Source organism: Mus caroli, unplaced genomic scaffold, assembly GCF_978045245.1.
Source record: "Mus caroli unplaced genomic scaffold, Mus_caroli_1 scaffold_34, whole genome shotgun sequence".
NCBI lineage: Eukaryota > Metazoa > Chordata > Mammalia > Rodentia > Muridae > Mus > Mus caroli.
This window is the reverse complement of record NW_028227289.1, coordinates 1,687,884-1,700,233: the sequence shown is the minus strand read 5'-3', so window position 1 is coordinate 1,700,233 and position 12,350 is coordinate 1,687,884. Positions and strand designations below refer to the sequence as shown.

General features: G+C 39.1%; 1 protein-coding gene across 4 annotated transcripts in view; it reads right to left on the bottom strand.

Moving 5' to 3' along the window:
- The window catches only part of LOC146999830 (ubiquitin carboxyl-terminal hydrolase 9Y), a 173,674-nt gene that overhangs the window by 149,802 nt on the left and 11,522 nt on the right, over positions 1 to 12,350 (bottom strand). For all 4 annotated transcript variants that reach the window (XM_085834416.1, XM_085834414.1, XM_085834415.1 and 1 more), the window contains exons 6-7: positions 493 to 608; positions 59 to 310 (exon numbers count right to left, since the gene is read on the bottom strand). In XM_085834416.1, coding sequence (XP_085690542.1) covers positions 59 to 310; positions 493 to 608 — 368 coding nt within the window. The remainder of the gene's footprint in view (positions 1 to 58; positions 311 to 492; positions 609 to 12,350) is intronic.

Sequence of the window (12,350 nt, the reverse complement as noted above, 5' to 3'; positions counted from 1 at the left end):
AAAACAGAGAAAAAAAATTGCAGTAACAGTAACTCAAGGCAGAAAATATCTTTCTTACCTGAGTATCATTTTTAACCTAAAAATTTCTAAATTTTTAACAGTTTCCTCTTGTCCTGGAATTCTTGAAGCTAAATTTTTTAGAAATTTAATAATCATTGAAATAGCATCATTTTTCACTTCAGTCTTTGTTTCTTTTTTTAGTTCTTCATTGGTTAATTTTTGTAATATTTGTGGAACTACTTCTATAACTGGAATGAAGTACTTTCTTAATGTATGTTGAGTGAGAAACTCATAGCACTGTCCAAACGGCCTGAAAATAGGAAACACAAAAACCTTAATAGTAATAGTATATTCTCAAATTATTTTCAATACTTACAGGCAAATGATGCTAGGTTGAGAAGAAACTACATTTCAAATCTAAAGTTCAGTAATTTCCAAGTAAATATGAGCAGTTTATATATTGTACTGAAAATATTTTAAAATATAACTTACTTAATAAGAGCTGCAATTGTTTGAACATTTAATGCTGATCCACTAGTGAAACGATCATGCAAAATCTGGAAACCATTTAGTGTGCCAAATGTGTTAATGAGGTCCACTAACCAACCCTGTAAGTAAATAATAAGAGTTATTTCCCTCCTTTAAGAAGTTACTATTTGAAAAATAAAAGTTACTTTTGGAAATGTTTTAAAACAGACAATAATTCATAATTATATACTACAATCCATAATTTGTTATAAAATCATATATATATGTGTGTATCTATATCTATCTATCTATCTATCTATCTATCTATCTATCTATCTATCTATCATTTATTTATAAAGACCTAAGTGTTGCTTAGTTTTCACGTTTTTGATCTCAGACAATTATATATTGAAACTTCATTTAGATTATGAATACAAATTAGATTTTGGTTATATAACTAAACATTTTCTAAATTTAAAATTTAAAGTTTTAAAACTAAAATATAAGAAAAATAAGTAAGATTATTACTTTGCCTGTATGCAAATGGATGGGACTAGAAAATATCATGAGTGAGGTAACCCAGATCTAAAAGCACATGTATGCTACATACTCACTTATAAGTGGATATTAGCGATAAAGTAAAGGATATGTATGATACACTACTGCACAACCCAAAGAAGCTAATAAACAGGATGTTTAAATTTCATTTAGAGGGAAGAATAAAATAGTCACAGGAGGCAGAGGATGGGAGGGAACTGGGTGGGAGAAGGCAGAGGAAGTGGAATGTGGGGTCAGGATCAGGTATGGGGAGAGACATGAGAGGGGCCGAGGAGAATGAATTGAACTCTGCAGCTGGCAGGAATGGGGTACACAGGGGCCAGAGACCTATGATGGGGGAGGCTCTCAGGAGTCAATGTTGGTGACCATAGCTGAGACAAATAGCAGTGAAAATATAGAACCTGAAGAGGCCACCCCTGGTAGCCAAGTGGGACGGGACCTAGTGGAGGGATAAAGACACAAACCAATCCACCCATAAAACTTTAAACTCAAACTTTGTACTGTCTAAAAGAAATGCAGGAACAGAGAGACTGGTAGAATAGCCAACCAATAACTGGCCCAATTTGAGACCCATCGGATGGGCAAGCACCAATCCCTGACACTAATATTGATACTCTCTTATGCTTTCAGACAGGAGCCTAGCATGGCTGTCCACTGAGAGGCTTAACTCAGCAGCTCACTGAAACAGATGCAGAGATTCACAGCCACACATTAGACAGAGCTCAGGAACTCTTATGGAAGAGTTAGGAGACAGATTGAGGGCCCTGAAGGAAATAGCAACTCCATAAAAAGACCAACACACAGTCAACTAACCTGGCCCTGTAGGGTCTCTCAGAGACTGAGGCACCAACCAAAAGACCATATATGAACTGGATCTAGTAAATGTGCAGCTTAGTACACATGTACTAACAGATGTACTGAACAGATGTAGTAAATGTGCAGCTTAGACTTCATGTGGGTCCTCTAAAAACTGGTGTGGAAGCTGTTCTTAAAGCCTGTCTGTGGAATCTACTCCCCAACAAGCCTGCCTTGTCTGCCTCAGTTGGAGAGGATGGGCCTAACCCTACTGGGGCAGGGATGGAGGATATTCACGAGAGAAGGATATTGAGAATGGAGGGAGGAACTTTGTGAGAGGGGGTGGGAGACAATGATTCGAATGTAAAATGAATGAATGAATGAATAAATAAATAAATGGAAAAGAAAGGACCGTGTAAGAAGTTAGACTTGAGAAAATCAAATAACCCAATTTAAAAATGGGGTACAGAGTTAGCTAAAGAGAATTCTCAACTGAGGAATCTCAAATGGCCAAGAAACACTTAACAAAATCGACTTCCTTAGTCATCAGGGCAATGCAAATCGAAACAACCCTGAGATTCCATCTCACACCAGTCAGAATGGCTAAGATAAAAAACTCAGGTGACAGCAGATGCTGGCGAGGATGTGGAGAAAGAGGAACACTCCTCCATTGTTGGTGGGATTGCAAGCTTGTACAACCACTCTGGAAATCAGTCTTGCAGTTCCTCAGAAAATTGGAAATAGTTCTATCTAAGGACCCAGATATATCACTCCTGGGCATATACACAGAAGATGCTCCATCATATCACATGGACACATGCTCCACTATATTCACAGCAGCCTTATTTGTAATAGCCAGAAGCTGGAAACCTTGATGTCCTTCAACAGAGCAATGGATACAGAAAATGTGGTTCATTTACACAACAGAATATTATTCAGCTATTAAAAATGAGGATATACATTTTGCAGGCAAATGGATGAAACTACAAAATATTATCCTGAATGAGGTAGCTCACACTCAAAAGGATATGTATGGTATGTACTCACTGTTAAGTGGATATTAGTCCAAAAGTTCAGAATACCCATGATACAACTCTGACTGTAGGAAGCTTAACGTGGATCCTTCAATCTCACTTAGAAGGGGGAACAAAATAATTACCGGGGGGGGGGGGGAGAACACCCTGGGTGGGAGAGGGGAGGGGGAGGAAAAAGGAGGCAGAATGAAGTACAGCAGAAGACAAGATAGAAGTCCAGAAGGCTGGGAAAATGAATACAAATATGCAGCAGTGTCGAGTGAGAAGTGAGGGGAACCTCTAGAAAGTCCTAGGCACCAGAGAGATGAGAGGCCCTCAAGATCTTAGCTGAAATGCCAAACTGTGGAGATGGAACCTAAAGAAACCATGGTCCACTATTTGAGATATGGAGCCATCTACCCATCTTCAAAATTCCTGACCCAGAGCCTAGCATGGCTGTAGTCTGATGCTCTACCAGCAGCTGACTGAGACAGATGGGGATACTTATAGCCAACCATAGAACTGAGGTTGGGGACCCCTATAGAACAGGTATGGGAAGAACTGAAGGAACAGAAAGAAGGGAATTGCAATCTCATAGGAAGACCAAGTGTCAACTAACTAACCCAGATCACTCAGAGTTCTTGGGGGCTGACTGACAACCAAAGAGCATACATGGCCCCTAGTACATAAGTAGTAGAGCCTTGTCTGTCCTCAGTGGGAAAGGATGCTCCTAATCCTGTGGAAACTTGATGCCCCAGAGAAGGGGGATGCTAGCAAGCTGAGCCCTCTCAGAAGCAAAGGGATGGGGAATGGGGTGAAGAACTCATGGAAGGGGAACCATGATGCAGGACATTTGGAATGTAAATAAATAAAATAATAAAGAAGAGAAAATGTAAATACTGATAGGAAGAGAAGAGATGAGTAAGGGAAACTATTTTCTGCATTTAAATAGAAAAGGGCCTAAAGGGAGGGTTCAGTCAGCAAAATGCTGCCAGGCAAAATAGGAATTTGAATTCCCAATACTGATCTAAGCAATGATGAGGCTTGTCTAGCCAATCAGTGACCTCAAGGTTCAATGAGAGCTCTCCTATCTCAAAAATTAAGATGAAGTACAACTGAGAAAAAATACTTAAGATTGGGCTGGAGATATGGCTCAGCTTCGACTGTTCTTCCAGTGGTCCTAAGTTCAATGCCCAGCAACCATATGGTGGCTCACAACCATTTGTAATGGGATCTGATGCCTTCTTCTGCTGTGTCTGAAGAGAGCAATGGTGTACTCATATACATAAAATCCATCCATCCATCCATCCATCCATCCATCCATCCATCCATCCATCCATCCATCCATCCATCCATCCATCCATCTTTAAAGAAAAAAGATTCTTAAGATTGACCTAGGCAGACATCCAGCACCCTCCCAGCTAGAGGACAGTGATCTGCCCTGCAGGGAGCGCCATCTTGGCTCCGGGGCTCCACCGAACTTAGTCTGTAGAGGTGAGAGTGAGGACCACAGAGGCAGACAGCTTCTGGGACAGGCGGGAGCCACAGAGCCGCTGAGGCTGGGAAAGGTCCTGTTTTCGGCCTTCTTCTTCGGCCATGAGGAGGTCCAAACGCCAGATATCTGTACACCTCTCCTTTAAGAGGAAAGCTTGTCAGCAGGGAGTGCTCTAACCACTGAAACACAGAGGAGAGAGCCTGTCTCCCAGGTCTGCTGACAGACGATACTCAGAATCACCAGAAGAACAACCTCGGAACAGAGACAACTATAACAACTCCAGAGATTACCAGATGGCGAGAGGTAAATGTAAGAATCTTACTAACAGAAACCAAGACCACTCACCATCATCAGGACCCAGCACTCCCACTTCGCCCAGTCCAGGGCACCCCAACACACCTGAAAAGCTAGACCTGGATTTAAAAGCATATCTCATGATGATGATAGAGGACATCAAGAAGGACTTTAAAGAACTACAGGAGAACATGGCTAAAGAGTTACAAGTCCTTAAAGAAAAACAGGAAAACACAACCAAACTGGTAGAAGTCCTTAAAGAGAAACAGGAAAACACATCCAATCAGATGATGGAAATGAACAAAACCATACTAGACCTAAAAAGGGAAGTAGACACAATAAAAAAAAACCCAAAATGAGGCAACACTGGAGATAGAAACCCTAGGAAAGAAATCTGGAACCATAGATGCGAGCATCAGCAACAAAATACAAGAGATGGAAGAGAGAATCTCAGGTGCAGAAGATTCCATAGAGAACATCGGCACAACAATCAAGGAAAATGGAAAATGCAAAAAGATCCTAACTCAAAACATCCAAGAAATACAGGACACAATGAGAAGACCAAACCTACGGATAATAGGAGTGGATGAGAATGAAGATTTTCAACTCAACGGACCAGCAAACATCTTCAACAAAATTATAGAAGAAAATTTCCCGAATCTAAAGAAAGAGATGGCCATGAACATACAAGAAGCCTACAGAACTCCAAATAGGCTGGACCAGAAAAGAAATACCTCCCGACACATAATAATCAGAACAACAAATGCACTAAATAAAGATAGAATACTAAAAGCAGTAAGAGAAAAAGGCCAAGTAACATATAAAGGCAAGCCTATCAGAATTACACCAGATTTTTCACCAGAGACTATGAAAGCCAGAAGATCCTGGACAGATGTTATACAGACACTAAAAAAACACAAATTCCAGCCCAGGCTACTATACCCAGCCAAACTCTCAATTAACATAGATGGAGAAACCAAAGTATTCCACGACAAAACCAAATTCACACATTATCTCTCCACGAATCCAGCCCTTCAAAGGATAATAACAGGAAAAAACCAATACAAGGACGGGAACCACGCCCTAGAAACAACAAGAAGGTAATCCCTCAACAAACCTAAAAGAAGACAGCCACAAGAACAGAATGCCAACTTTAACAACAAAAATAACAGGAAACAACAATTACTTTTCCTTAATATCTCTTAATATCAATGGACTCAACTCCCCGATAAAAAGACATAGACTAACAAACTGGCTACACAAACAAGACCCAACATTTTGCTGATAGACACTACCTCAGAATGAAAGGCTGGAAAACAATTTTCCAAGCAAATGGTATGAAGAAACAAGCTGGAGTAGCCATTCTAATATCTGATAAGATTGACTTCCAACCCAAAGTCATCAAAAAAGACAGGGAGGGGCACTTCATACTCATCAAAGGTAAAATCCTCCAAGAGGAACTATCAATCCTGAATATCTATGCTCCAAATACAAAGGCAGCCACATTCATTAAAGAAACTTTAGTAAATCTCAAAGCACACATTGCACCTCATACAGTAATAGTTGGAGTCTTCAACACACCACTTTCACCAATGGACAGATCATGGAAACAGAAACTAAACAGGGACACAGTGAAACTAAGAGAAATTATGAATCAAATGGATCTGGCAGATATCTACAGAACATTCTATCCTAAAACAAAAGGATATACCTTCTTTTCAGCACCTCATGGTACCTTCTCCAAAATTGACCACATAATTGGTCACAAAACAGACCTCAACAGATACAAAAATATTGAAATTGTCCCATGCATCCTATCAGATCACCATGGACTAAGGCTGATCTTCAATAACAAAATAAATAATAGAAAGCCAACCTTCACGTGGAAAATGAACAACACTCTTCTCAATGATACCTTGGTCAAGGAAGGAATAAAGAAAGAAATTAAGGACTTTTTAGAGTTCAATGAAAATGAAGCCACAACATACCCAAACTTATGGGACGCAATGAAAGCATTTCTAAGAGGAAAACTCATAGCTCTGAGTGCCTCCAAAAGGAAACTAGAGAGAGCACACATTAGCAGCTTGACAACACACCTAAAAGCACTAGAACAAAAGGAAGCAAATTCACCCAAGAGGAGTAGACGGCAGGAAATAATCAAACTCAGGGACGAAATCAATCAAGTGGAAACAAGAAGAACTATTCAAAGAATCAACCAATCAAGGAGCTGGTTCTTTGAGAAAATCAACAAGATAGATAAACCCTTAGCCAGACTCACCAGAGGGCACAGGAAAAGCATTCTAATTAACAAAATCAGAAATGAAAAAGGAGACATAACAACAGATCCTGAAGACATCCAAAACACCATCAGATCCTTCTACCAAAGGCTATACTCAACAAAACTGGAGAACCTGGATGAAATGGAGAAGTTCCTAGACAGATACCAGGTACCAAAGTTGAACCAAGATCAGGTTAATGATCTAAACAGCCCTATATCCCCCAAAGAAATAGAAGCAGTCATTAATAGTCTCCCAACTAAAAAAAGCCCAGGACCAGATGAGTTTAGTGCAGAGTTCTATCAGACCTTCAAAGAAGATCTAATCCCAGTTTTTCACAAACTATCCCACAAAATAGAAACAGAAGGTACTCTACCCAACTCATTCTATGAAGCCACAATTACTCTGATACCTAAACCACAAAAAGACCCAACAAAGATAGAAAACTTCAGACCAATATCCCTTATGAATATTGATGCAAAAATACTCAATAAAGTTCTTGCTAACCGAATCCAAGAACACATCAAAACAATCATCCATCCTGACCAAGTAGGTTTCATCCCAGGGATGCAGGGATGGTTCAATATACAGAAATCCATCAACGTAATCCAGTATATAATCAAACTCAAAGACAAAAACCACATGGTCATCTCGTTAGATTCGGAAAAAGCATTTGACAAGATCCAACACCCATTCATGATAAAAGTCTTGGAAAGATCAGGAATTCAAGGCCCATACCTAAACATGATAAAAGCAATCTACAGCAAACCAGTAGCCAACATCAAAGTAAATGGTCAGAAGCTTGAAGCAATCCCTCTAAAATCAGGGACTAGACAAGGCTGTCCACTCTCTCCATACCTATTCAACATTGTACTTGAAGTCCTAGCCAGAGCAATTCGACAACAAAAGGAGATCAAAGGGATACAAATTGGAAAAGATGAAGTCAAAATATCACTTTTTGCAGATGATATGATAGTATATATAAGTGACCCTAAAAATTCCACCAGAGAACTCCTAAGCCTGATAAACAGCTTCGGTGAAGTAGCTGGATATAAAATGAACTCAAACAAATCAATGGCCTTTCTCTACACAAAGAATAAACAGGCTGAGAAAGAAATTAGGGAAACACACCCTTCTCAATAGTCACAAATAATATAAAATATCTTGGCGTGACTCTAACTAAGGAAGTGAAAGATCTGTATGATAAGAACTTCAAGTCTCTGAAGAAAGAAATTATAGAAGATCTCAGAAGATGGAAAGATCTCCCATGCTCATGGATTGGCAGGATCAACATTGTAAAAATGGCTATCTTGCCAAAAGCAATCTACAGATTCAATGCAATCCCCATCAAAATTCCAACTCAATTCTTCAAGGAATTAGAAAGTGCAATCTGCAAATTCATCTGGAATAACAAAAAACCTAGGATAGCAAAAACTCTTCTCAAGGATAAAAGAACCTCTGGTGGAATCACCATGCCAGACCTAAAGCTTTACTACAGAGCAACTGTGATAAAAACTGCATGGTACTGATATAGTGACAGACAAATAGACCAATGGAATAGAATTGAAGACCCAGAAATGAACCCACACACTTATGGTCACTTGATCTTCGACAAGGGAGCTAAAACCAGCCAGTGGAAGAAAGACAGCATTTTCAACAAATGGTGCTGGCACAACTGGTTGTTAACATGTAGAAGAATGCGAATTGATCCATTCCTATCTCCTTGTACTAAGGTCAAGTCTAAGTGGATCAAGGAACTTCACATAAAACCAGAGACACTGAAACTTATAGAGGAGAAAGTGGGGAAAAGCCTTGAAGATATGGGCACAGGGGAAAAATTCTTGAATAGAACAGTAATGGCTTGTGCTGTAAGATCGAGAATTGACAAATGGGACCTCATGAAACTGCAAAGCTTCTGCAAGGCTAAAGACACCATCAATAAGACAAAAAAACCACCAACAGATTGGGAAAGGATCTTTACCTATCTTAAATCAGATAAGGAACTAATATCCAATATATATAAAGAACTGAAGAAGGTGGACTCCAGAAAGTCAAATAAGCCCATTAAAAAATGGGGCTCAGAACTGAACAAAGAATTCTCACCTGAGGAATACCGAATGGCAGAGAAGCACCTGAAAAAATGTTCAACATCCTTAATCATCAGGGAAATGCAAATCAAAACAACCCTGAGATTCCACCTCACACCAGTCAGAATGGCTAAAATCAAAAATTCAGGTGACAGCAGATGCTGGCGAGGATGTGGAGAAAGAGGAACACTCCTCCATTGTTGGTGGGATTGCAAGCTTGTACAACCACTCTGGAAATCAGTCTGGCGGTTCCTCAGAAAATTGGACATAGTACTACCGGAGGATCCAGCAATACCTGTCCTGGGCATATATACAGAAGATGTCCCAACCAGTAAAAAGGACACATGCTCCACTATGTTCATAGCAGCCCTATTTATAATAGCCAGAAGCTGGAAAGAACCCAGATGTCCCTCAACAGAGGAATGGATACAGAAATTATGGTACATTTACACAATGGAGTACTACTCAGCTATTAAAAAGAATGAATTTATGAAATTCCTAGCCAAATGGATGGACCTGGAGGGCATCATCTTGAGTGAGGTAACACAATCACAAAGGAACTCACACAATATGTATTCACTGATAAGTGGATATTAGCCCAAAACTTAGGATACCCAAGATATAAGATACAATTTGCTAAACGCATGAAACTCAAGAAGAATGAAGACCAAAATGTGGACACTGTGCCCCTTCTTAGAATTGGAAACAAAACACCCAGGGAAGGAGTTACAGAGACAAAGTTCGGAGCTGTGATGAAAGGATGGACCATCTAGAGACTGCCGTATCCAGGGATCCATCCCATAATCAGCTTCTAAATGCTGACACCATTGCATACACTAGCAAGATTTTGCTGAAAGGACCCAAATATAGCTGTCTCTTGTGAGATGATGCCGGGGCCTAGCAAACACAGGAGTGGATGTTCACAGTCAGCTATTGGATGTATCACAGGGCTCCCTATGCAGAAGCTAGAGAAAGTACCCAAGGATCTAAAGGGATCTGCAACCTTATTGGTGGAACAACATGATGTACTAACCAGAATCCCGGAGCTCTTGTCTCTAGCTGCATATGTATCGAAAGATGGCCTAGTTGGCCAACACTGGAAAGAGAGGCCCATTGGACTTGCAAACTTTATATGCCCCAATATAGGGGAATGCCAGGGCCAAAAGAATGGGAATGGGTGGGTAGGGAAGTGGGGGGCGCTATGGGGGACTTTTGGGATAGCATTGGAAATGTAACTGAGGAAAATATGTAATAAAAATATTAAAAATTAAAAAAAAAAGATTGACCTATAACCTTCCTGGGCATGAATAATACAACCCACCTCCACTAAGAGACATACTTCTTAGCCCATCCCCCACACACCGAAAACTCCCCACATATAACTAGGACACTAAATAATGCTAAATAAAAGATAATGGTGGCATATGCCTTTAATCCCAGTACTTGGGAGGCAGAGGCAGGCAGATCTCTGAGTTTGAGGCCAGCTTGGTCTACAGAGTGAGTTCCAGGACAGCCAGGGCTACACAGAGAAACCCTGTCTTGAAAATCCAAAAAAAAAAAGGTAAATCAATTAGCTAATTTATAAGCTAACACTAATTTTACGAGCAAAAATCTAAATGAAGTTTAAAACCTCTAACGGGTTTCCCCCACTTTTTGTAATTATAAGTATAAACTGTTAATTTTTATAAATTTGTATAAAAGTACAAAAAATTAATATTAATGAAAGAAAGGAGATCACAAAATTTGTACCAATTTTAACTTTCTAGAAACTTTGGATATTGGTTAAATATACAATAAAGTAAACACACAATTAAGAAAAAACTAAATTCAAAGGAGAAATAATTTTGTAGTAATTTAATCAATTTGAAGAAAATAGAGTCATCTTGAGTGAGGTAACACAATCACACAGGAACTCACACAATATGTATCCACTGATAAGTGGATATTAGCCCAAAACTTAGGATATCCAAGATATAAGATACAATTTACTAAACGCATGAAACTCAAGAAGAATGAAGACCAAAGTGTGGACACTTTGCCCCTTCTTAGAATTGGGAACAAAACACCCATGGAAGGAGTTACAGAGACAAAGTTTGGAGCTGTGATGAAAGGATGGACCATTTAGAGACTGCCATATCCAGGGATCCATCCCATAATCAGCTTCCAAACGCTGACACCATTGCATACACTAGCAAGATTTTGCTGAAAGGACCCAAATATAGCTGTCTCTTGTGAGACTATGCCGGGGCCTAGCAAACACAGAAGTGGATGCTCACAGTCAGCTATTGGATGTATCACAGGGCCCCCAATGGAGAAGCTAGAGAAAGTACCCAAGGAACTAAAGGGGTCTGCAACCCTATAGTTGGAACAACATGATGAACTAACCAGTACCCCGGAGCTCTTGTCTCTAGGTGCATATGTATCAAAAGATGGCCTAGTCGGCCATCACTGGAAAGAGAGGCCCATTGGACTTGCAAACTTTATATGCCCCAATATAGGGGAATGCCAGGGCCAAAAGAATGGGAATGGGTGGGTAGGGAAGTGGGGGGCGGTATGGGGGACTTTTGGGATAGCATTGGAAATGTAATTGAGGAAAATATGTAATAAAAAATATTAAAAATTAAAAAAAAAAAAGAAAATAGAGCCTACCCACCAGTTTTCACTAAAGGAACTGGATTGTAGTAACCTGTCTAGAGGCTATTTGAGCTGAGGTACTAACTTTTAGGTTTAGGAAAAGTAAGATAAGTCATGGGAAAGATTTTCTGAAAATACAATAGGAACTACAGAAACAAACTATTTAATAAAAAGTATAAGAAGGTACTCACAGAAGCTGTGGTAGAGCCTTAAAAGGAATTTAAGGGCAACCATGAACATGGAGAAAAATATTATACATTCAATTTTCAACAAATGATAAGCTTATGGAAAACATACCCCTTTCAAATGAATAAAATCAAACAGTCCTATCTGAAAAGTATCAGTATCAAATACTGTCCAAGAACTATAAAAAATATGAACAAAGATCTGAATGTACCCCCCCAAAAATCTATTAGCAACTTGAGTGTATCAGTAAGGACAAAACTTAAAATTTTTAATTCAATTATTCTGTAGATAAATATATAGTTAAATATATTCAACATATATTGTTCAACAGAACAACAGAAAGGCATATTTAGCAACTAGAAAGTCACTAAGCATGATTTTAATCCATAAAGTCAAAAAGGAAAAGCTATATAGAAACTATTTATGAATTACCAGGGAAGTCGGGAAAAAATAAACAATATAAATTCCAAGAAGATGATGACAGAGTTTTTATGAATACTACATAAAACCTTCCATTTTGAGAAAAAAAAATATAAATCTAAGA